The following is a 22,909-nucleotide window of genomic DNA, read 5'->3' as shown; positions in this document are numbered from 1 at the left end:
GGTATCCTTTATCATCAAGAAGTTTAGGAAAAGCCTGCCTGAAATGACGAAGTGGTAGCACATTCCCCTGTGCTCCTGTGTCCACCTTCACTTTCAAGGTATGATTTCCTGGAGTGTCCTTCAAGTGAATGTTTAGAGTGGCAAAAATCTCATCACGTTCCACCGGAACACTGTCAACCTGCACATCGCCGACTGTGATAGATTCAAATGTCATTTCCTCAAACCCTCTCTCAAGATTATCTTGGCTTGCAATAGGATGAAGATCCCTTGTTGAGGCTGGGCTACGGCTTCTACTGCGTCCCCTTGAACCTCCTTTCTGAGAGCTACCTGTGTGTGCTCTGTCTTGTTTATTGTGTCTCGACTGTGAATATCTGCATTGCTTCTTCCAGTGTCCTGTCTTACCACATTTGTGACACTTTGATTTGAATGCAGGACATTTCTTTGGTGGATGTCGCAATCCACAATTCCTACATGGCTTTGATTTGTGCACTTCTTGCACCGAGGCTCTATCCAGACTGTGCAGTTGATTCATATGAGAGTCACTGGCCTCGTGTGTCCTGGCAATCGTTGCAGCTTCATCTAGCTTCAATGTTTCGTCTTTGCTGAGTAGTACCTTTTGTACTTCGGGATGTCTGATTCCCGCAATCAAGACTTCAATAATCCTCTCCTCGATTGTTGCATCAGTCTTGAAATTGCACTTTGCTGCTTTCGTGCGGCACCTGAGAATAAAGTCATCTACGGTCTCTGTTGCCCCCTGCCTGTATCTCTGGAATTCTAACCTGTGGATCCGAAAATTCTCCTGGGGCTCTATTTGGGCAGAAAATGCCTCCCAAATATTCTTTGGATCCTTGAGTTGTTCTTCAGACAGCTTCCATGTGTTGAACATGCGAAGACCTTCTGTTCCTGACCACAGGATAATGTAAGTGTGTTGTTCTTCTTCTTGAACTTTCTTAATTGCGAACCATAAACCAGCAACCTGTTTGAATTCTCGCAATGCTTGCGAACGGTCGGGGTTGGACCAGTCCATTCTGGGACACGGTATAGACCCACTTGCCATGGTGTATTAAATCCTGTAACAATTATCTCTCTAGAGAAATGTCATACCACGTACTATTACTCCAATAGTAATTTTGACTTGTTACATATGTTACAGATCACGTGCAAATACCTGAATTGTCATGCAAATCGAACGTACAGGAAACATTTTTCAGTTTACACATATAACTGTAGACCAATTTACGTATAACGTAAATTCCACGATAAATCTATTCATTTAGAACATTTCTTCAACAATTATGCATACGACCATAGCATAGCCTTAGTGGATAGCTACACGCTCGATCTAGACTACTAGTTTCGGATTCCTTAGTCTAGACAAACCAGATTTGCATCACATGTATCGACAATTCACTATAACATCACGGAAACATGGCAATCACAAATGAATTTTTTTTTTTTTTTTTTTTTTTTTGCTGCTAGTTCCTGGAACTGCTCTGGATTTCACAGCATAGCGTTCATTCGAAAATAAACTCTAAGCTAGGTTTAACACGATCCTATTCAGTTCAGAGTCAGACTTTAGACATTTCTATACAAACAGCTTGTATTTCTGATGAACTTGGTATTCAACCTGTGAGTTATAATGCAATGGTTAGCGTTAATTGTAGCTTAATATGTCAGTCAGTTCAATAACTCACGTAACTCTAGATTGCTTGTTTGTTATCAGGCTCTATTCAACTCTTGCAATTTAACTTATCGCATTGAGTAGATAGGTCATCACATCCTCCTAGTCCTAGGTCGCCCAGTCACCGTTGTCACTACTGTAGTAGGCCTGCGGACGGTCGTTTCTGCGACGCGCGATGTGTAGCAAGAGAAGTCACTCCCGTCGCCTCCGAGGAGTCAGCACAAACATTCAGTTCTGATCCAGACGTTGATCAGCTACGGTAGTTTGAACATCCGGTTCTGTCCTCAATCATCTCTGGTAGATATTGACATCTAGTTCTGGTTTAGACCTCTAGGCTAGGTCTAACTCGAAGTAACAGTTATAATCTATTCGTAGACTCGCCCGATCCATGTCCGTCTCACATGTAGGCACTGTAGACAGTCTACGTAAATCCATAAACACGTAACGTTATAGTCCTCCGTAGATGCAGCTGTAAATTATCGTGCAAAAAACGCGAAGTTAATGAGACAAATCTGTCCAATTCACGATAAAATTCTTTGGTTCCGTCTTTAGCCGCTGCCACCATGTCAAACAAGCGTTCAAAGAACCAGTCATGACTCATCCCGGCGCTAGCCGACAACCTCCTCCTGTTGATCCCTGCAGCGTTCACGTACGTGACACTGTTATGGAAATGCGCATGTGCGATGAACTTTGTGCACGGGTGGGGAAAACCCTCTTTCGGAAGCTGCCAGAAGCTGGTACATGGTCTGCTTTTACGCGTCATCTACCGGCACCAGTAAGCTAGTCATAATCAGCAAGAGGGACTTTAGCGTATGAAAACACATTCAGCACCATATTACAGTTACATCTATTTTTACACTCACCGGGAATTTGTGTAGCTCATCCACCGCTGCGCTGCTTAGCAAAAACATTGGAGAACGGAGAGGACAGAAGATATTACTGACTTAACAACAACAAGACGAGACAGACAGAGTCGAATCAACGAATTTACGAAATTAGCTGGAAGCAACTTTAATCAGCGTGCTAATCTACAACAATCATGCACTGATCCAGTTCAAGCGAAGGAGGGAGGTGAGCAGTGTGATTTTTAAAACTCTTCTGTCAATTCGTGCATCAGCACAGCACTATTAAACAATTTAGAGAGTTTGCTGATACAGTGAGTTCCGATATATTGTAACACTGGTAGATATTATACTTTCTATCTGAAATGTTTTTCTGCTGTAGCTGTGTACTTCCATGCCCATTCATTATGAATACAGTGCCTTTACCAATGGCAATGAATGCAAAAACACATAAGTCATTGGTATGGTGATCTGCACTAGCAACTCTATAATCTTAGAAACAAAATAAACCAAATAGATTCCAGATGAAGATCTTCACATGGGTAGAATATTTGTTTTGTCGGTAGGTTAATTCTAAAGCAGCCTGTAACAGTATAATGATAAAGTGCACAATTGCCGAAAGAGTATTATTTGTATTAAATCATGACATCTCCATCGGATTGTATGGAGGGTATCAAAGAAATCCTTATTCAGGCAGCAAAGTACAAACCGCCGTTGGCATATTTGATTATTACTTGTACATGTGCTCTTCAATTGCCCAAATGAAAAAGGCGGGTAAAAAACTCACTGCAAATTTGAGCTTGGCTACATGTAACAAAGACAGTGAGAGGCTTGATGATCTGAAATTTGTCTGGATTCCCACATTTAGGGATGACAATTGCTGGTATGAATTTAAGTGTTTATCTGGGTTGTTGAGTGGCCCGTGAATTACAGAGTAGTTCTGTATACCATACACACTCTTTGCTGAGCCCTTCTCTCCCACTGGAAAGACTTCCATATGTACCCCCCACTATTATACACCTACATTGTACATTGTTCTATGAGCTTTCTCTAAAGTCCGCATTTCCCTTGGACACCGAGATCAATGACTATACCCTAACCCTAACCCTAACCCTAACTCTAGGCTAAACCCTAACCCTAATCCTAAACTGAGTAAACTCTATCTAATCCTAATCCCAAAGCCACCTAAACTTATTCATGTTAGCGATTGATGACATCACTTATAATGAATCATGATGCATAGCGGGGGGTACATAGGCCCTATGGAAGTCTTGCCCTCCCACTTTCTATTCATGAGAAAATGACTCAAGAGTAGAGTGGTTCATGTTCCTATGTGTATTTGCCTGTGCATGTTGCACTGTTTTAACAGGAAGTGAAAATGTGTCGGTGCTGTCTGCATATAGCCTCTGCCTGTAAAAGTTTTACTTGTTTTTACTGCATTGCAGTATTGGTGATAGCAACACTTGCAAGTTTGATGAGATGGTGATGTCATAATACACCAATTCTCTTCTATTGTTGTACACTCATACTCAAAAAAATGTGTACGTTTTTAGACAAGGTACCAACTACAGCTCTTTTGATTCATCAGCATATTAAAGAAAAGGAATGTTTGGATTAAAATGCAATGACATTTGATATATAATGATGTCCTTTTCATATCATAATTGTAACTGAAATTAGTATTTTGTAATCAAGATGTGTTTTTCTAATTTTAGGTAGATCTACCGTTGAAATAAAATCTTCACCAATTTGAATATGATTTTGAATTGAACATGGAGTAAAGTTGTACTCTACTCTTTTCTAATTTAATGTGTTTGCTGATGTATTATTTCAGATAATTTATCCTAGAACTGGCATAGTTTGAGAAAAAAAAATGGGTGAAATTGACCATAAATATAATTATAACTATAAGAACTTGGTTGATGAAAATTTCACGCTGCAATTGATATAATCTCAATCAAGGGAAAAATATCTGTACTGTAGGTGATTAATATGCAAATATGCATAAACTATGTCTGTTCAAAGTATTGCTCAAAGGTTAATGCAAGAATAAGCCACATTGCTTCCTTTATACATATACCATGTAAGGTATGTTATGTTCAATCATTTTCTTAACGTAAAAATGACTGTTTTCCTCTAAATAATGTTTCCTTAATATAGGGTTCTGGTCATTCAACTTAGATAACAAGTGTTACCTTTTCACACAAGTCGTGATCTTCGAATGAGAATGGCGAGTACTGGGCCTTATGGTAGCAGCAATGTGCTAGTCAGTGGAGATGTGTGCAGCGACGCGAACCCGGGGAGCAGCAGCCTCCAGTATCGGGGCATGCTGAAAGAGATCGACAACGGGCTTGGGATGCGCGACATGGACAAGCTGCGGTACTTGTGCCAGGACCTGGGCGTTGCGCCGCGGAAGTTGGAGACCATCACCCGCGGCATCCACCTGTTTGCGGAGCTGGAGAAGCTGGCGCTGCTGACGCCGGACGACATCTCCCTGCTCGTCTCTCTGATGCAGGCCATCAACCGCTTTGACCTGATGAAGAAGCTGAAGTCGTGGAGCGGTAGGGAGGGAAGCTTGGCGCACAGGCTGAGTGGCTACAGGTGGGTTCACACCCCTACTGCCCTAGTTTCACCATGCTTCTCCTTACATTATAATCCATATTCAATCTCTTTCGTCGTACCATAGTATTCATGCAAAGGAAACAAGTGGACAAATCTATTTTACTAGAACAAGTTATGATACTGTGTATCATATGCAGCGGGTATCTTTGATGTGCATGATATTTTGCAAAGTGTAGACTTTAGAAATGAGGATGTTATATTGGTATTATCCTTTTCAAGGAGCAAAACTAGGGATTAGGAGACGGCCTTAAATACATGTTTTTAGCCCCTGTTTACGCTCCGAGTTTTCCAAAATGGACATAATAAATGGCTGCATTTCAGATTTGTAAAATCAAACATATATTTTGGCATTCTATTCACATATCATTATGAGGTTGTAAAAAGTAAATTCGTGGTTGTGTGCGTTAGTATTATATCATCCTGAAATAACCATTCATTTGCATACAAATGTGTTGTCCTCATTTGCAGGATTTTGGTGGCAATCTAGTATGTAACAAATTCCAGACAAATGATGTCTCTGATTTTAGATTTTAAAAAAAACCCAAAAAGACACGAAATATCATAACTTTGCCATCAATCGACTCTGCATTTGTATTCCTCTATTTCTGCTGCTCCAAGATGTTATATCGCATTGTAAAAGAAAAATTTTCACCATTTGTGTCAAGATCTGGGTGGGGTCATCCCTCCAAAAATGTGAAGTCCCGTACAGCATTTGACTACTCTATGAACACCTTCACTTTCTCTTACACTTTCTCTTACAAATGTTGATTGCATTGCTCTTGCTTGCATTGGCCTGGTAGTAAAATGTTCCTTATTATTTGCCATGGTTCGTAGGAGACTCATGCTGAAAATTGCTGACAGCTTGACCCGCGACGAGCGAGAACAGCTGAGATTTTACCTGAGCGACGGCGACACATTGCCCATTTCCGTCATTGAAGACTGCAAAACCCCCCTCCAGGTAAAAACATGCAACCAATCCAAAGAGAATCCATGTGACCCGCTGCAACAAAAGGAACTGAAAGTCAGGGGAGGACAATTTTCTAAAAATGTCATGACATTGTTCCCTTACTCTTCTACTTTAATTTCATATATAGGACAAATCATAAAAGTACTCGCTTGCGGAGATATCAATGATTTTATTCGCGCATGTCAAGTACTGTAGTTGTAGAAATCGAGAGTTTCGAGAAAAAAAGCCTTCAAATTTTTCCTTCCCATGCTACAGTTTTTCAGACAGTTTTCACAGCTTGACAGTAGGAGGTATGCTCCTAGCGACCTCCACGATGTTCATTCAAGCTTAGCGCCAGGGGTCTACGCACAACCAATCAGTAATCAGGATGCCATGCACTGACCAATAAGACCACTCCCTTGTTGCTAGGGGCAGAGTCTAGCTCCGGCGTTAAATCCAAATCTTCGGACACGTTTCTGTTACGTTGAAAGTCGAAAAATCGTGGCCCAGAAAAACGCTGATTTCTTTCCTTTCCTTTGATCATTTAGCTTCAAAATTTCAGCAGATGGTAGACAAAACATTAGACTACAAAATTATGCCAAAAACAAAACAAAAAAAAAAAGAACAATTGTTTTGACCGATTTTGATGATGTGACTTCAAACTGGATTTTCTCGGCTCAGCCGTCAGCAACTTTAGGATCCTGTTTTTGTAGCGGGTCACATATTGACTCTTATTTTGAAACCTACGTCTGGTGGATTTAAATGAATAATATACACAAGATTTTAATACATGTACCATATGCACCAATTATTTCATGAATTTTTGTTTCACGAATTTGACGAGTCGGGTGCTATTCGCAAATTTAAAAACGCATGCAAATATCAACTCTGAATCCGACCTGAGTGTGATGTGCAAACATACATTTCTCTGTTCAGTTCTGTACCCAACAATTTCGCAAATTCAACCATGCACTGGCAAACTTGCTTGGAAGTCCCAATTGGCAAAAAATTAGACTTGCTAAATATATGGCGTATACATTATGATACATGCCATGAGGTACAAGTAAGTGTTATTTGAGGTAGTGGAAGGATGGATGAAGATTGGGTTATAGCCCAACCAGTAAGTTAGATTATCATCTATATAGGACGTTTTAGGATGCATTAAAACATATTATTATCTTCTATATAGGATGTTAATAGGGGGCATTTAAAACGTATATCGTTGTCGGCCCAATTTTTACCGTTCAATATGAGAGCATATTGAACGAAATGCACAGGCAAGTGTATTAACTCCCCATAGGCTACCGTTTTAACTGGAATACACCGCATTATGTCTCGCCTGTTGCGCAAGCTCTTGCTGAGTGTGCAAAAGCTTGCTACTAGTGCGCGAAATCTTGTAAAATTCACAAGCATGCAAACATCTTGCTACAATGTAGTTGCTTGCTTCATATGCAGTTACATGTAGTTGCGTAGGGGCTATTCTTTTTCAGTGCTGAGTCAACTGTAAAGATGGGTAGAAGTACAGTACTTTTGTGCAGTTTATACTTTCTCTACGTAATGATTATAGATGAAAATAACATTACATTTGATGGTATTCATGGAATACCAGGGAATATTGCACTTGTTAGGGACAATTTTGCACTCATTTTTTATTCATGCAATAATGGCTCTAACTCTTGTGATATTCCATGGTATCCCATTCATAGCCATCCAATCTAATATAATTGTATTATGACTGTGTCATATAGATACTGTATTTAATTTAAATTGTATTTAACACTTTCCTGTACTTTCATTCTGTTTCAGCTCTTTTCTCAGATGGAGAGATATGACATCATAGGCCCTGATAATGTGTCCTTCTTGGCACAGTTGATGCACGTTGTCGGAAACTCAGCACTTGCTGCAGACATACAGACCTACACAGGTAAAGAGAAATATTGACAGGGTGCTGCAAACCCACTTGACCATGAGCCCAGGGCAGCTGAATCTCACTGTATATAGTGCAAGTTAAAGGACAAGTTCACCTTCAAATACATGTGGATTGAGTGAACGCAGCAATATTAGTAGAACACATCAGTGAAAGTTTGGGGAAAATCGGACAATGTGTTCAAAAGTTATGAATTTTTAAAGTATCTGTGTAGTCACTGCTGGATGAGGAGACTACTATAGTGCATGATGTCATATGCGTGCAACCATATAAAGAAAATAAAAAGAGAATTTCACAAAACTTTACTTTTTGAATTAAGTGCACATTTCTTCGACTTGTTACTGACACATGTTAAGGGTAATATCATTCCCCCTGCCTTCTGAAAGAGAGAAGTCAAGTTTTCTTTTCTTATGTGCGAAAAGTGAGAATATGTTGAATTTTCTTTATTCTTTCTTTATATCGTTGTACTCATGTGACATCACAAACTATAGTAGTCTTCTCATGCAGCCTTGAGTGAGCAGAAACTTCAGAAATTCATAACTTTTTAACGGGTTGTCCGATTTTCCTCAAACTGTCAGTGATGTGCTCTACTAATATTGCTGCATTCACTCAACCCACATGTCTATGAAGGTGAACTTGTCCTTTAAATAATTGGGTGTCTGGGTGTGAAAGTGCAGTATGTCCCCCCAAAATAATTACAATCAGATTTTCGCATTGACGACACTCAATATGATTAAAGTATCTAAATGCTACGTCAGGGTCTTGAAATATAACATCTTAGCTCTATTTTGCTGAGAACCCCATTCAATGTGGTTAAGCGGTCACAGAGAAATGTGGATTGTTGTAAAGCATGTCATGAGTCTGATTCTTCCAAGTTTAGCACTTGGATGCTCTTGTGTGTGAACAAAATAGACAGAACTTGGAGGGAAGAGATTCCTGATGTGCTCTTCAAAATTCCTCATTTCTCTTTGACCACTGAAGCAAATTGAATGGGATTTACTGTAAGATGTGGGCAATGAGTTATAGTTCTGTACCCTGAAATTGTATTTGGATTGATTCACTATTTTTAAAGTTATCATTGCGGAAAGTCCCATTGTAATTTTTTTGGGGGACATGTGGTACAGGACTCTTTCCTGAATGCCCATTATGGGCGAGTGAGAGGAATAGAATTTCTGAATGTCCTGATTTGATATGAAACTCTTTCAGTGGGCAGATTATGTGCACACCTAAAATCACCTTAGTGCCTATGTTACATGCCTAAAATGTGTTTGTCAGTGTATTAATGATTCCGTTACACTTACCTGATACTGCGCACCGCAATACTAGTAAGTTTATATCTTTTTAAAAGAGAAGAAGAAGAAAAAGAAAAAGAAAAAAAAAGAAATAGTACATTGACACCTTTAACTACCTGTGATCGTCATGTGTGCATTACATTTCACATTAGTTCAGTATTTATAAAGCATTAGTTCAGTATTTATAAAGCATTAGTTGTCATGATTGGGAGTGAGTTTGCCAAGCAGTGATTACCAGTAAGAGTTCAGTGGGGACTTGTGTGTATATGTTCATAAATTATTAAGCTGAGATTATATTTACTACTGTTTATGAACATGTTCCAGAATACTACCGTATTGCACTTGTGCAGTCAGTATGAGAAAAATAATGAAGGTACAGTATTCCAGAGATAGCGCAGTCTAAACTTTGAATGATAATGAGTTGTTGAGAAAATGAATTGTGCATATGAATTCTTTGAGTGTCCAAGTGATATTCATAGTCCTAGAGCAAGCTGGCTTTTATGATGGATAAATGGTTCTCTTCTCCACCGGATTGTGGCCTGTGCAGTGTCATAGCCTGCAGACACACACAACATTGGTTCACATGACATGAATTCACTCATCTGTATCAATCCCCTTCACGTGAACTTTTGAACAGCATCACCCTTCAACCGAACCACGTCAGCGCCGCAGCTGCCTCCACCAGCTCCTGCTCAGCCCCTCCGGGCATTTGGTAGCCATCGCAACTCGCATCCGAGCTTCTATTCCCCGGCTGTCCACCCGACTGCAGAAGTTTCGGGACCAGGTTTGAAGGTACAGTGTCTGTCTGTCTGTCTGTCTGTCTGTCTGTCTGTCTCACCTTGCCAAGTTTTATAATAATCATATTTTTTTCCCCTGCTCTGCTTCCAAAGGAGGTAGTTTAGAGGGTATAATTTAGCTGCTCAAATGTCTTCCTGCTTTGGATTGTGAATAAGAGATGGGGCTGTGTCATAATTTTTTTTTTTCCCTCTGAACACTACAGTCCAACCTCTCCTATCTGGACATCTCAGGACTGGCGCTCATCCAGATAAGGGATGAGCGCCGGATATGGAAGTCTCAATGTTTATACGGCCGGATATGGAAGTCTCAATGTTTAATACACACAGTTCCCTGTCCAATGGTAGCTAGATGTACATGTGTCAATCTTGCGTGAACATATCAAATCCTCGTCAGCTAGTCTGCGTTCAGAATTTTCCGATAATTCGCTTAATGAACGATGACCTATACCATGCCCTAATTTCATGAAAAAAAAAAAAGTTAAGTACAATGTTGGGAATAATATGACGTAACACATGCAAGTTTGTGCAGGAATTTTGTCTGAGTTTGGAATCTCCCCTTTCCCTGTAATTATTCAATTGAAAAAAAAAAAAAATCACGGAGAGGTCGCGTCTGAGTGATAGTGAGATCCGAACTAAGGGAGGCTGGATAGGGAAGATTGGACTGTATTTGATCTTTTGATTCATTGACATCAAGTACAATGTATCTCCTTCATGTTTTATAACCCACTTGTAGGAAAGTTTTATATTCTCATCCAGCAAGCATGGATAATCTTTCAAAAGCAAACAACAAAATTAGTATAGATTGTGAGTGTGATGGGAATTGCATTCATGTACTGTGTGTATGTGCGTGAGAGCAAGCTTGAGCAGGCAGGTTTGAATGTACACGTGTAGTTTGTGAAAGATGATTAAGAGTGAGGGTGGCCAAATTAATGTATTAGCAGCAGAATACTCAACAATGAAGGAAAAGGCAAACTCTGAGATATCATTTTGTCATCTGTGAACAGGTATCAACTGTATCATGCACACACAAGACTCTTTCTTTGAAAGCTTGTAAATGCAACTGGGGAAAAACAGTGATATGACTGAGGGCAGTATTTGTCCTGCTGATTATGGCAGTTGTAATAACAATGTTTATGTTATGATAGTGCTAGCATTACAGGAGTGTGAGATAAAATTAATCACCACTTTCTTGTTTTGTTTTAGTTAAACACTGTTCCAAATACTGATGTCCATGATAACACTGTGAATCTGCCACTTGTGATACTTCTTTTATGGAACAGCCTTTTGAAATGGAAGCACATCGCAGGGAAAAATACCTGGAGGTACTGCTAAGGGAAATGGAGCGATCAAGGGAACAATTGGGGGACCCAGCAGTGGGCCAACAGCCTGCATCGTCCCAAGGCACTTTCCCTGACAGGCGGAACGGTGGAGGGGGAACCAAGAGCATGGAACAGTACTCGTGGTACATTGAAGCTGTAGAGCAAAAGGGTGAGATGAGCCGTGGTCACACTGGAAAAAGATTGCCAAGTTCAAGATCGCGAAGTCTTTGCAAAGTGTGCTTGTCTATCCACACTGGTAGACTAACTTTTTCATGTAAAAGTTCTCAAAGTTTGGGTCACTGGTGCGTGTGCACACAAGAAAGAAGGAAGAGCGTGCCGTCTGACAGTGATTGATTGTGACGTAACAATGCAAGCTTGTACATCACAATGATGGCGCGTTTCAGAGGCATTGCCAGTAAACCGATGGTGGACTGATCACATGACAAACGCTGCAAAGTTTCAGTTTCTAGCGTTCACACTACCCAAACCTCTAGAAGATTTGTGGGGGGTCTGGGAAATTTCCCTAGTTTGAGTGGGAAGTTTTGCGTAAAGTTTCGCAAGAAGTTATGGGAAGTTTTCAGTCCAACAGGCGAAATCTAAAGATCATAAAGGATGGTATAGTTTTGGTTGAGATGGGGCTCCAGGTTTTTAATTTATCTTGGAAGACAATGAGAAACTATGCGTGAAATATGAATGATCATATAATTCTAAGAAGAGTTCAAAGTTTATTTGATGGAAATTAGTTTTGAAATGGCTGACATATCCAAAAACAAAGTGGTCCTGATGAAAGTTGGGTCCCACCTCTGCGTGAATATAAATCCTATAAATCTTGGGATTGTGTTTCTGTATTCTATACCTAAATCTAGCTAGTTTTGGATGTATAATGGTAAATTATATAAATCCTAGCTCTGTTTATTTCATGTGTTTCTGTGTCCTATATCTGCTAGTTTTGGATGAATGAAACTAAATCCTATAAATCCTAGCTCTGTTTATTTTATGTGCTGCTGCTCTCATAGGCAAGGATTATGCAGATGCATTGTGGGAGCGGGTGATGTCGATGTCCCATGAAGACCTGCAGAAGAAGATGGCCAGCCTGCACATCTCACAGGGAGACGTTTCCATGGGAACGGGTCCTCCCAGCGATACCACATCCAGCACTGTGTCTTCTGACACCTCTTCCTATGCAAGTGCCGTACTCAATGAGGAAGAAATGCACAGGGGAGCAGATACGAGTGGTGAGGCCATGTTTCATTCCATTAGACTTCTCGATCTTTCTGTGGAACAATTTAGTCAGAATTCTATGGTTAAGATAGTATAGTGTCTCACAGAGTGTTTCTCAGACAATTGTGCTACCCACCCCTGTCTAAACACCTCAGTAATGGACCCTAAATGACATATTACAACACATCAAATTTTCACTCCCAAAATGCTTTCACACCTGTAAAACGTACCCAAAATGGTGTATTCTGTTATTGTGCCAAGTACAATTGTACAATATCCTTCATGACATATTTCACTACTGTACTCTGTACAATATCTTAAGTGGCATTTCTTTTTTTTTTTTAATAGATGCTTCTGATAAAAATTGAAAAATAGTAACGAGCACTTTCCTGATCTACAATAAGGTGTTCAGTTGAACAGATGTCAGATTTGATTGTACGTGTTGTAAACACAACAGTATACATAGTGGTGACAGTGAAAAGCAAAAATGTATTTTGTGAAATGGGACCCCTAAATGCTGATGGAAAAAAAAAAAAAAAACCCACTCCCTTTCAAGGGAAAACATCAAGGACACGAAATGTGTGAAAAAAATACCCTTTTGACGCTTTTTTTTTTTACATCAGTGCAGAGCAAGTCAGATGGAGAATGATTATGCCCCCCCCCCCCATGAATGTAGCATATCAGAAAAGTTGCAAAATACCTTCTACGTCGTTATGCTACTTGTACTCAAAACTTATCCTGATGAAATCATCAATGGATTATTTATCACTGATGCAAAGAATTTTTCATTGTAAGTATTGCTCTGGTCGTTTCTGAATGCGGAAAGAATGAAAAACGCATAGCAGGATAATGCGTAATCTGTTGTAGCCAGTCTGTTTCTCGTTCTACAATAACAAAGGTTTCATCACCCTTCATTCAGATTCTGAGACACAAGCAAGAACTGCCCCACCACGAGTAGTACCGGCACAGACAGCTATGGTGCTGAACCAATCAGAGATGGGTATGTATGCAAATTGAAGTTTGCTGTCATGCGCGCCAGAACACTTTTGGTTTTGTTTTTTTTTTTTTTGGGGGGGGGGGCAAAATCTCGACGGGGGCACATTATGTGACGGTGTGAAATCCTCCGCGAGGGAGCGAAGCGACCAAGCGGAGGTACCACAGTAGGGACTTTTTGTAAAAACAGAGTACAAAAGTCGCGTTTGTAGAACAATTAAAAGCAAATTCCTTGGAAAGTACACATAGTGATGTGAGATCCTCGGCAAGGGAGCGAAGCGACCAAGCGGGGGGAGGTTGTGGGAGGGGGATTAAAAGCTTAAATGTGATCGCATTGTTCGAGCAATAAAAATTATTCTTATATTGCTAAAAACCATAGAAGAAAGGGAAAATGTAAGGTTTACTAAAGGTATGTTTCGGGGGTACACATGAGGACACAAGGCTACCATCTAAACACTAAATTTACTCATAGGTAAATATTAGTGTATAGATTATTATTACTTTTTTTTGGGGGGGGGGGGGGGCAAAACTCCAAGTGCCCCCCCCCCCCCCCCGGCTACCGGCGCCCTTGTTTGCTTTTCTATCAAAAGCTATCTCAAGTTCCTTTTGTTATAGAATAAAGGAATCCCCAGCCCCCCCCCCCCCCCCCCCCCCCCTCCACCAGGGCAGGTGTCTATGGGGAATGTATGTTATAGAAAAATCAGTCCATCTTCAACGGGTTGAAGGAGACTGAAACCCAGATACTTGTACCTCATGTGACCTGCCACAACAAAAGGATCCAAAGTCGCTGATAGCTGAGGTGAGGAAATCGAGTTTAAAGTCACATCATCAAGATCGGTCAAAACCATCAAATTTCTGTTGTTGGCATGATGCTGTAGTCTAATGTTTCGTCTATCATCTGCCGAAATTTTGAAGCTAAATGATTAGAGGAAAAGGAAGATTGTGTCGAAAAGAAAACTTTGAAGGCGGTTTTCTCGAAACATTGATTTCCTAGACCACTTAACATGGTCTCATAAAATCATCAATATCTCCGCACCCGAGTACTTCTATGAGTCGTGTTATATACGGAAAAGTAAGGGAATAATGACATGCCATTTTCAGAAAATTGACCTCCTGCGACTTTTGGATCCTTTTGTTGTAGCGGATCACATATGTGGATTGAGGGAATGCATCAATATTAGTAGAACACCTATGGTAAAGTGAAGTTTGAGGAAAATCAGAAAATCTGTTGATAAGTTATGAATTTTTACAGGTTAAGTGCTGTCTTCACGGGGAAGAGAATAACCGCAACATTTTGTGATGTCACCGCAGAACAATAATGTTGAGAAAATATAAAGAGAATTTTGAAACATTTCATTTTTGTAGCATAGTCAGGGCTCGACACTAACGGTGGCCCGGTGGCCCGGGGCCACCAAAAACGCACGTCGGGCCACCAAAATTTCAGAAATTAAGATTTTGGTGGCCCGATCGGGCCACCTCGGGTGTTTGCCTTTACTTTTGGAAATGAACAGCGGTAACAATCGGCTCCGTAAGATGCTAAAATACTAGTAAATGTTGGATGATTGTTTTTACAATCAGAATGAATAATGGTAACTTTCGGCTCTTACAATGCTAAAACAAAATGTCGGATGTTTACAAATGTCTGCAAATGCTCCCACTTTCTCATTTCGAACATAAGTTTTGACCACCTAAATATGCATCAAGTTTTATAATAATCTATAAGCCTATTTGATAAATCGTAGAACTCAAAATAACGGTAAGATGATTGAATTTTCTATTCATTTATTTTAAACATGGGTAACTGTATATATCACTTCAGTAATACTTAACATTTAATTTTCTATGTGTAGGACCGATTTAGTTTTTCTTATGTTTTTCTTGATTTTTTTTCGGGCCACCAGATTTTACTTTCGGGCTACCAAAAAATAAAAAGCAATGATTTTGGTGGCCCAATCGGGCCACCAAAAATAAAAGTTAGTGTGGAGCCCTGGCATAGTGAAACAGCAAATGACAAACTTCTTTCAGAGAGCAGAGGTAATGATAATATTGATCTTTTATGAGTGCCAGTAACAAGTTAAAAGGAATGTGTTCTCTTGATTTGAAAAAAAAGAAACTTTATGGAATTCTCTTTATGTTTGCTTTGAAGGGCCCAAGTTCTACAAGCTGTGTCTTTTTAGTGGGTCCCTCCATTTTTCACACTTTATGCAAGATTATACATGTACTTTACTTTGACCACTTCTATCTGTTCCTTGTTTTACTACAATGTATGATTACTATAAGGTTCTTCAATTATTGCAAGTCTTTTCATTCTACAATGTTCTTTTTACTTTATTCTCTGTTATCAAAGGAAGTGAAATACATATCTTTTGTCAAAAAATGAAATAAATTTTGAAATTGAAAAAAAAAAAATTGTATCATGTTATGCAGTGGCATCACAAACTGTTGTACAATCTTCTCATCCAGTTTTCGTAATCATTGCATAAATTGCCTGATTTTTTCTCAAACTATATACTGATGTGTTCTACTAATATTGCTGTACCTGCTCAATCCATATGAATATTTTGGGAAAAATTCCCCTTTAAAGTATGACAGTTATGGATTTTCAGAATATGACATTTTCTGAAAATAGTAAAGAGATAGATTATGTAATGGCTTCACAAGTGTTGTAGGAACTTGTGTCCAAATCTTCAAATAAGACTTGGTTTTACATGAAACTAGGAAGAATTGTGTCCGCATATCAAATTTATGTAGTCCTTTGATAGGATATCAATGATTATTTTCCCCCAAAGAAGATTTTGTAGTGATTAACTTATTGACAGAAATGAATTTTTTTGTCATATTTTTTTTGGACGAACCAGTGGCAGAGTTAAAATTCCCAGAACTATTGTGTCAAATTTTCACTAAAGACTAACCAGTCTTTAGTCTGATTTTACTCTTCTTAATGTAAACTTGAATGTTGATTGGAATTGCACAGTTAAGGTGAATCTGCTTGAGATGTTAAAGAGGTTGATTGACATTACAGTGAACTGCCCACGAACTCATTTATTTTTCCCATCTGTGCAACTTCCAGAGATCCCCAGATACCGAATGGACAGGATCCCGCGCGGTTACTGCATCATCTTCAATGCGAAGCACTTCCGACGACAGGCTGACGTGAGCTTGTCGCAGCGGGATGGGACGGAGAAGGATGTAGGTAAGTGTTTTGCGCAGACCGATCTTGTTTTATGCCTCCACTGTGAAGTACAGTTACAGTATTGCCAGAGGCGTTATGTTTTCTGGTTGTCTGTCCCTCCATCTGTCCTTCCATCTGTAGATCTTTCTGTTCGTAATCGATTTTGTTGATAGTGTGACTAAAAATTTGTTTGAGGTATCCAAGTGAAACTTAGCTCATGTATGTACAGTGTATATGAGAGTGGGTGATCCTGTGCCTATCAATTATTGCTGCACACACTTAAAGTTAAAGTTCAAGGTCAAGTTCTTAATTTCATTATTTCCCAATATCTCTGTAATGCCGGACTGTGCTTTCATGAAATGTGTATATATGTACTCCGGGATTAAGATTTTCTAGGGAAAGTTTTGGGCTATTAGACTACCATGAAGTCCGAAGTCAAAGGTTACGTGAAAACGCTAAAACTTTTTTCCTCCATTTCTCAAAAATGGCTCTAGGTATCTTCAGGAAACTTAATGTAATATGCATGTAGTATATTACAATGATTCTTTGTGGAATTTAGTTCCATTGGGTCAAATATCAAAGGTTAGGTCAAAAATCCTAAACTTTTACTTGATGCTGAAATGACACTATTTTTCCAATCTCCATCACCTTGGAAATTACTCAATGCATACACTTAACCTAAGTAGTTCGGGCTAGTTAGGTAGCCCACCCCCCCCCCCCCCCCCCCCCCCATCTCGCCCATTGACTGCGGGATCACGACGAAAATTGGCACACACATTGCCTATGACATAATCTAAAGTACCATGAAGTTAATTTTAGAAAAAAAAATTATCATTCCGAACGAGAAAATATGTTATTAATTAATTTTAATTACTAAAACCCCAAATTAATCATGTTTTTTTGAAATTTGCCTGTAAACACAGTTTGCATTGAAATTGCACTCGAATTCACGCTTTTGAGCAATTTTTGGTCTGACATGCCATGCACATGGTACTTTAGATTACGTCATAGGCAGTGTGCCAATTTTCGTTGTGATCGCGCGGTCGACAGCCGAGATCTGGAGGGGGGCCTGGGAGGCCCTCCCGGCTCTATGATCTACCTAAATATCCCGGCCTGGTTAGGGTTATCTGTCTTGTTAGCCGGGTCAAAGTTCAAACCTTCATGTGCTCTTTTCAGTCACTAAAGGCATCCCTTGCATTTCCTCTTGTCCCACCCAACAGAGAGGTTGCTGAACACATTCGGAAATAACCTGAAGTTCAGAACCCATGTGATCCAAGACCCTCCAGCCCACGGCTACATAAAGGTCTTGAGAGACTTCCAAAGTCATGATCATTCAAACTTTGACTGCTTTGTCTGCATCATACTCTCCCACGGCGCCAAGGATGTCGTATACGGGAGCGACGGCAAGACCACACCCATTGATGCTATAACAGGTTTGTGTTTTACGTTGTGACCTTTTAACCCTGATATCATTAGAATGTACTGGTCCTCTCAGTGGCTCATTTATGCTCCTTCGTTTTTCTCAAACTTGCAAATTTTGCTAATTTCTTCATTTTTATGCCTCCGCTAACGAAGTGGCCGGAGGCATTATGTTTTCGGGTCGTCCGTCCGTCCGTACGTACGTCCGTCCCGTTTTGTTTTTGTCGATATCTCAAGAACCGTATGGTGGTTTTACATCAAACTTGGTATGAGGGTATATCCTGGGGGGATAATACTTTGTTTGGATTTTAGGGTCACGGGGTCAGAGGTCAAAGGTCACAGGTTATTTTGTGAAAAAAAAGGTTGAAAATTCATGTTTTTCTCCATATCTCACAAATGGTTCAAGGTATCTTCATGGAACTTAGTATATATGCTTGTTCCAATGGGCAGTGATTATCTAGGGAAGTTGAGTGTCATGGTTCAAAGGTCATGGGGTCAAAGGTCAAGGTCAACTCCTCAAAATATCACCACTTTCCTTTGTATTTATGCAATGCCTGAAGGTTTTCTTTTTTTTTTTTTTACTTGATGTATACATGTATTACCCAATATATATTCTGTGGGAAGTTTCTTGCCCCAAAGGTCAAAAGGTCAAGTTAAAGTGCTGAATTGCACTTTTTCCTCCATATCTCAAAAGTAACTTAAGGTATCATCATGAAACTTACATATTTATGCATGTTCAACCTAACAGTGATTCTCTTTGGAACTGTGAGGTCAAAGGTCAAAGGCCAGGTTTAGATTATGCTATTTTCCCATTTGATACTGAAATTATACTTTTTCTCAATACCTTGAAAATTACTCAATGCATAAACTTATAAAAGGGTCAAAAGTCAAGTAAAAACCATCAGTTCCCCAAATACCTGCACTCTGACATTTTAATCATTCATCCAATTGAACCTAGTTCTAGGAAAGTGAACATTCAGCACATTTGTGTCAAACCTGTCATTTTAATATTTTGCCAATTGTGTGAAACTGTCATCACACATTGTCAAGATATTGTACTGTAGACCTATTAGGAGAACCATGCATTATGGTGGAGGCATATCAGTCGCCGTAGCGATATATCTAGTTTTGTTTTTGTTTTTGTGCAGAGTCAATAACTTTTAGCTTATTCCATCTACCTGGTAATCTTTTCCAGTCAAATGCAGAGGACCCAACCTGAATACTTGCGTTATTTGTCCCAAACACCCCAAAGACTTGAAGAGTTTAATCATCATTACACACATGTTTCATTTGGCCTTGAAGAATTAGAGAAATATCAGACAAATGAATCGGTAGAGATTTCATCAAAATCAATTCTAAACTAAAGAAAGTTACAGAATGTAAACTCCTGACTAGCTGTCAAATATACATTTTTTTTTTTTTTTAATAGCACCTTCAAATCATTTCATTTTGCAGTTTCTTGACCATAATGTGTGCTAGTTTTTAGGGTAACATGATAATGGATCACAAAGAACTGCATTATTTCTATTGCTGCATCATTCTAAAGTGGGTGATCCTTCATTTTTGATCCAGGATTATTTCGAGGGGAGTACTGCAGGTCTCTTGGAGGGAAGCCCAAGCTCTTCTTCATCCAGGCCTGTCAGGGCAGGGAAGCCCAGAAGCCAGTGGACATCCAGCAGGACTCCCACCAAACTCTCCCGAACGACGCCGACATCCTCGTCAGCCTGTCCACGGTTCCGGGCTTCTCGTCCAATCGCAGCGTCTCCCAGGGCTCGTGGTACATCACAACCCTCTGCCGCGTCATCGACACATACTACGCCAGAGTGGACCTCCTCACCATGCTGACCATGGTCAACCAAGTGCTAAGTCAAGCCGCTGACCAGCAACAATGCAAACAGATCGGAATGCCCATGCATACCCTCAGGAAACAGATCTACTTTAACAAAGTCTCTTAAAGACTTTGGGGCTTTCCAGCACTAGAGGAAAACTCTAGTGGATGCAGCCATTATCTTTTACAGGTTGCTGTTGATAGAGACGTCATGCTCAAAGCCCCAGCAGCACAAGGAAACACAGGTGGCTGGATTGAATTTGCCACCCACCGGGGGTATTCGAAAACAATGAATACCGTTAGTGCCTATCAGCCATGTGCCAGTGAATATGTGCATTGAAGCACACACTCACTGGTAACAATTGACTCCAGTGGAAATTCTTTGGCTGTCTGTGTATGTCTACTCACATAGAGATTAGTGATGAAGCTGTTCACGATTTGTTGCAGGAATTCTCAAATATATCTGAACTGGATCCATCTTGCCACTCCATCTCTGGTGTGAAGTCTCCGAGTCTCTGATGACAATGTTACGGTTGTACTGAGTTCTAATCAATCGAGTCATTTCTTTTTCTGGAAAAAAACTCAAGCACACCATTGGGGCTGTTGACTTGCTATTTGAATTGAAAGCGATCATGTCGGTATATGTAGATGTGATGAATTTACATAAACACACACAGTTCACTCATCTACTGTAATTCTATGTGAACTATTTGGCTGTTTTGTTGCTTGATCAACTGCACAGTCTTTTTTTATGCCTCCGCCAACGAAGTGGCCGGAGGCATTATTTTTTTTTGCAACATCATATAACTCTGTGGAAAGAGAGTGGAAAATAGTACAATGTAGAGAAACAAGGAAGAGAGAGAGAGGGGGGATTAGAAAGGGTGTATGTTAATATAAACCAGTCCAGTACTCTTACCCCCCCCCCCCCCCCCCCGATTTCCATTGTATACTGAAATAGAGTGAGTTTGCTAACAGACTGGTATGGGAAGTCATTGCACAATATATATTGATATTCCAGTGGTACTCATTTAATGACCCAATAGTGTGGAGAAAAGTTGGTTTGCAAGATTTTTAAGTGATTTTCTTTTGCTGCTCACTGGGGTACACATACAATTGTACGAAAACCTTGATTAGGGCATGTCTGCTAGAATAGAATTGCGGGTCAGCCAATATGTGTGTCAAAGTGTTCGCTCATCAGTAAAGGTTCTTCAGCTAGCTGCAATAAAGCTGTGCATGATTCATGATCTATTACCTACACAGTGCACTCCCGTTACAATGAATAAGGTTGCAACAAAATTCCGTTACAATGAAATGAAAATTCAGGCCACAACATTATCAGCTCAATGTTGTTGTTTTTTTCGATATAACGAAAGAAAACCGCCGGTCCCGAGGACTTCGTTATAATGGGAGTCCACTGTATTACAGGTATCTATCCCCTATCACTGTAAAGCAAGATATTTTTTGCGGCATTAAATTTTTGTAAATTGGAAGCTGCTGGCCTTTTTTGTGGCATGTAATTGATCATGAATTGCCACTTGACAAGAACTTACCCATACATGTTAATTTTGCATGGCTTGACTTTTGCGAAATTCATGAAATTAAATTGCACCTAAACATTTCTGCTTTTACAGTATGTACAAGTCGGGACAGCTTTACCATTACATGGTATCCCCCTGCCACTACTGAAGGTTATAATCGATGATCTTGCTACACTTGTACATTGATATGTTGTGCACTGTCTCTCCTACTTGCATCTAGACCATATTACCTAGCAACATCCAGTCGCAATGAGGTCGTCTTTCTCTTCTTACTGTGCCTACAGAGATAAAGTATGTCAATATAACCCCCCCCCCCCCCCCCCCCCCCCCCACTGGTGTGGAAGTAAAACACATGTCTGTAGGCCTATGCTGCTTCTATATTATTTCAAAATGGCAGAGTGGAGAGGGTTATTACACATTCTTTATTGACAGCAGAATTGGAAGTTTACTAGGGTCTGATCTTGAATGAAGTTTTTATTTGTGTAATAAAGCTACACATACTGTTAAAAACCAGACACTTCGGTGGTATGAAACTTTCGCGAATTGGAGCCTTTTTTTGCAGCATGAAGCTTGAGAGAATTGTCACTGGCATTCAGTGCATTGTGTATACTGTAGACAGAACCTTTCATGTGCATTTTACTTTTATAAATTTTGGCTCCTTTCAAAATTTGTAACAGTTCTTGCATGCGACCATTTCTGGTTTTTACAGCATAGCACATTGTCATGCAAGAAAGATAAAGTCACCTTTAATTACTAATTTTCTATATTTGATTGTATATGAATTTATCAGAGTATTATATAGGCTTACTGGTGGTAGATAATTTATCAATTGCATGTGTAAACAAGAAATCTCGCGAAGAATTGATTTTCTGCCATTAGATAGTGGAACAAAGTTTTGAGAAAATTTGCTTCAAAGTTGTATGGAATTGCCGGGTGGATGGGGTTTAGAGGGCGCTTTCCACTACACAGAGACTCCAACTCTCCCGCTTTTGACGGGGGATCTCCCGCCGAAAGCCCATTTTTGCAAAATCTCCTGTTCTCCCGCTTGAAATGATTTCTTACTAAGTGTCATCGTATATTGAAAAATAAGCCTTAGATGGCACGAGATAACATCGAGAACCCTAGAGCTCGACCCCAGCCACAAGGAACTCCGTGCTTCGCGCACATCAAGTTGGAGTCTCCCGTTTGCTATGGTTTTCAGGTGGGAGAATCTCCAGATCAGAAGGTGCTTGGGGTGGGACTCTCTGCTATCAGCCCGGGCCAGCACAGCTTCAAAGTTTCAGTGAAGGGTTTCAGACAAATCTACAGCAAT

The 22,909-nt window shown here is 39.9% G+C and overlaps 1 protein-coding gene across 1 annotated transcript; it reads left to right on the top strand.

Moving 5' to 3' along the window:
* The first annotated feature begins 2,497 nt into the window (after positions 1-2,497).
* On the top strand, positions 2,498-20,922 carry LOC139743296 (uncharacterized). The gene is made up of 11 exons (XM_071653790.1): positions 2,498-2,752; positions 4,684-5,124; positions 5,980-6,103; positions 7,898-8,015; positions 9,948-10,102; positions 11,388-11,595; positions 12,443-12,661; positions 13,567-13,647; positions 16,711-16,833; positions 18,033-18,245; positions 19,804-20,922. Exons 2-11 carry the CDS (start codon positions 4,745-4,747, stop codon positions 20,184-20,186), a joined length of 2,004 nt encoding a protein of 667 aa, XP_071509891.1. The 5' UTR covers positions 2,498-2,752; positions 4,684-4,744; the 3' UTR covers positions 20,187-20,922.
* Positions 20,923-22,909: the final 1,987 nt, after the last annotated feature.

This window comes from Diadema antillarum, unplaced genomic scaffold, assembly GCF_040938485.1.
Source record: "Diadema antillarum isolate AM-2024a unplaced genomic scaffold, OU_Dant_1.0 seq00001066_RagTag, whole genome shotgun sequence".
Lineage (NCBI taxonomy): Eukaryota > Metazoa > Echinodermata > Echinoidea > Diadematoida > Diadematidae > Diadema > Diadema antillarum.
The sequence above is the reverse complement of the archived record's forward strand: the minus strand, read 5'-3'. Positions and strand labels throughout refer to the sequence as shown.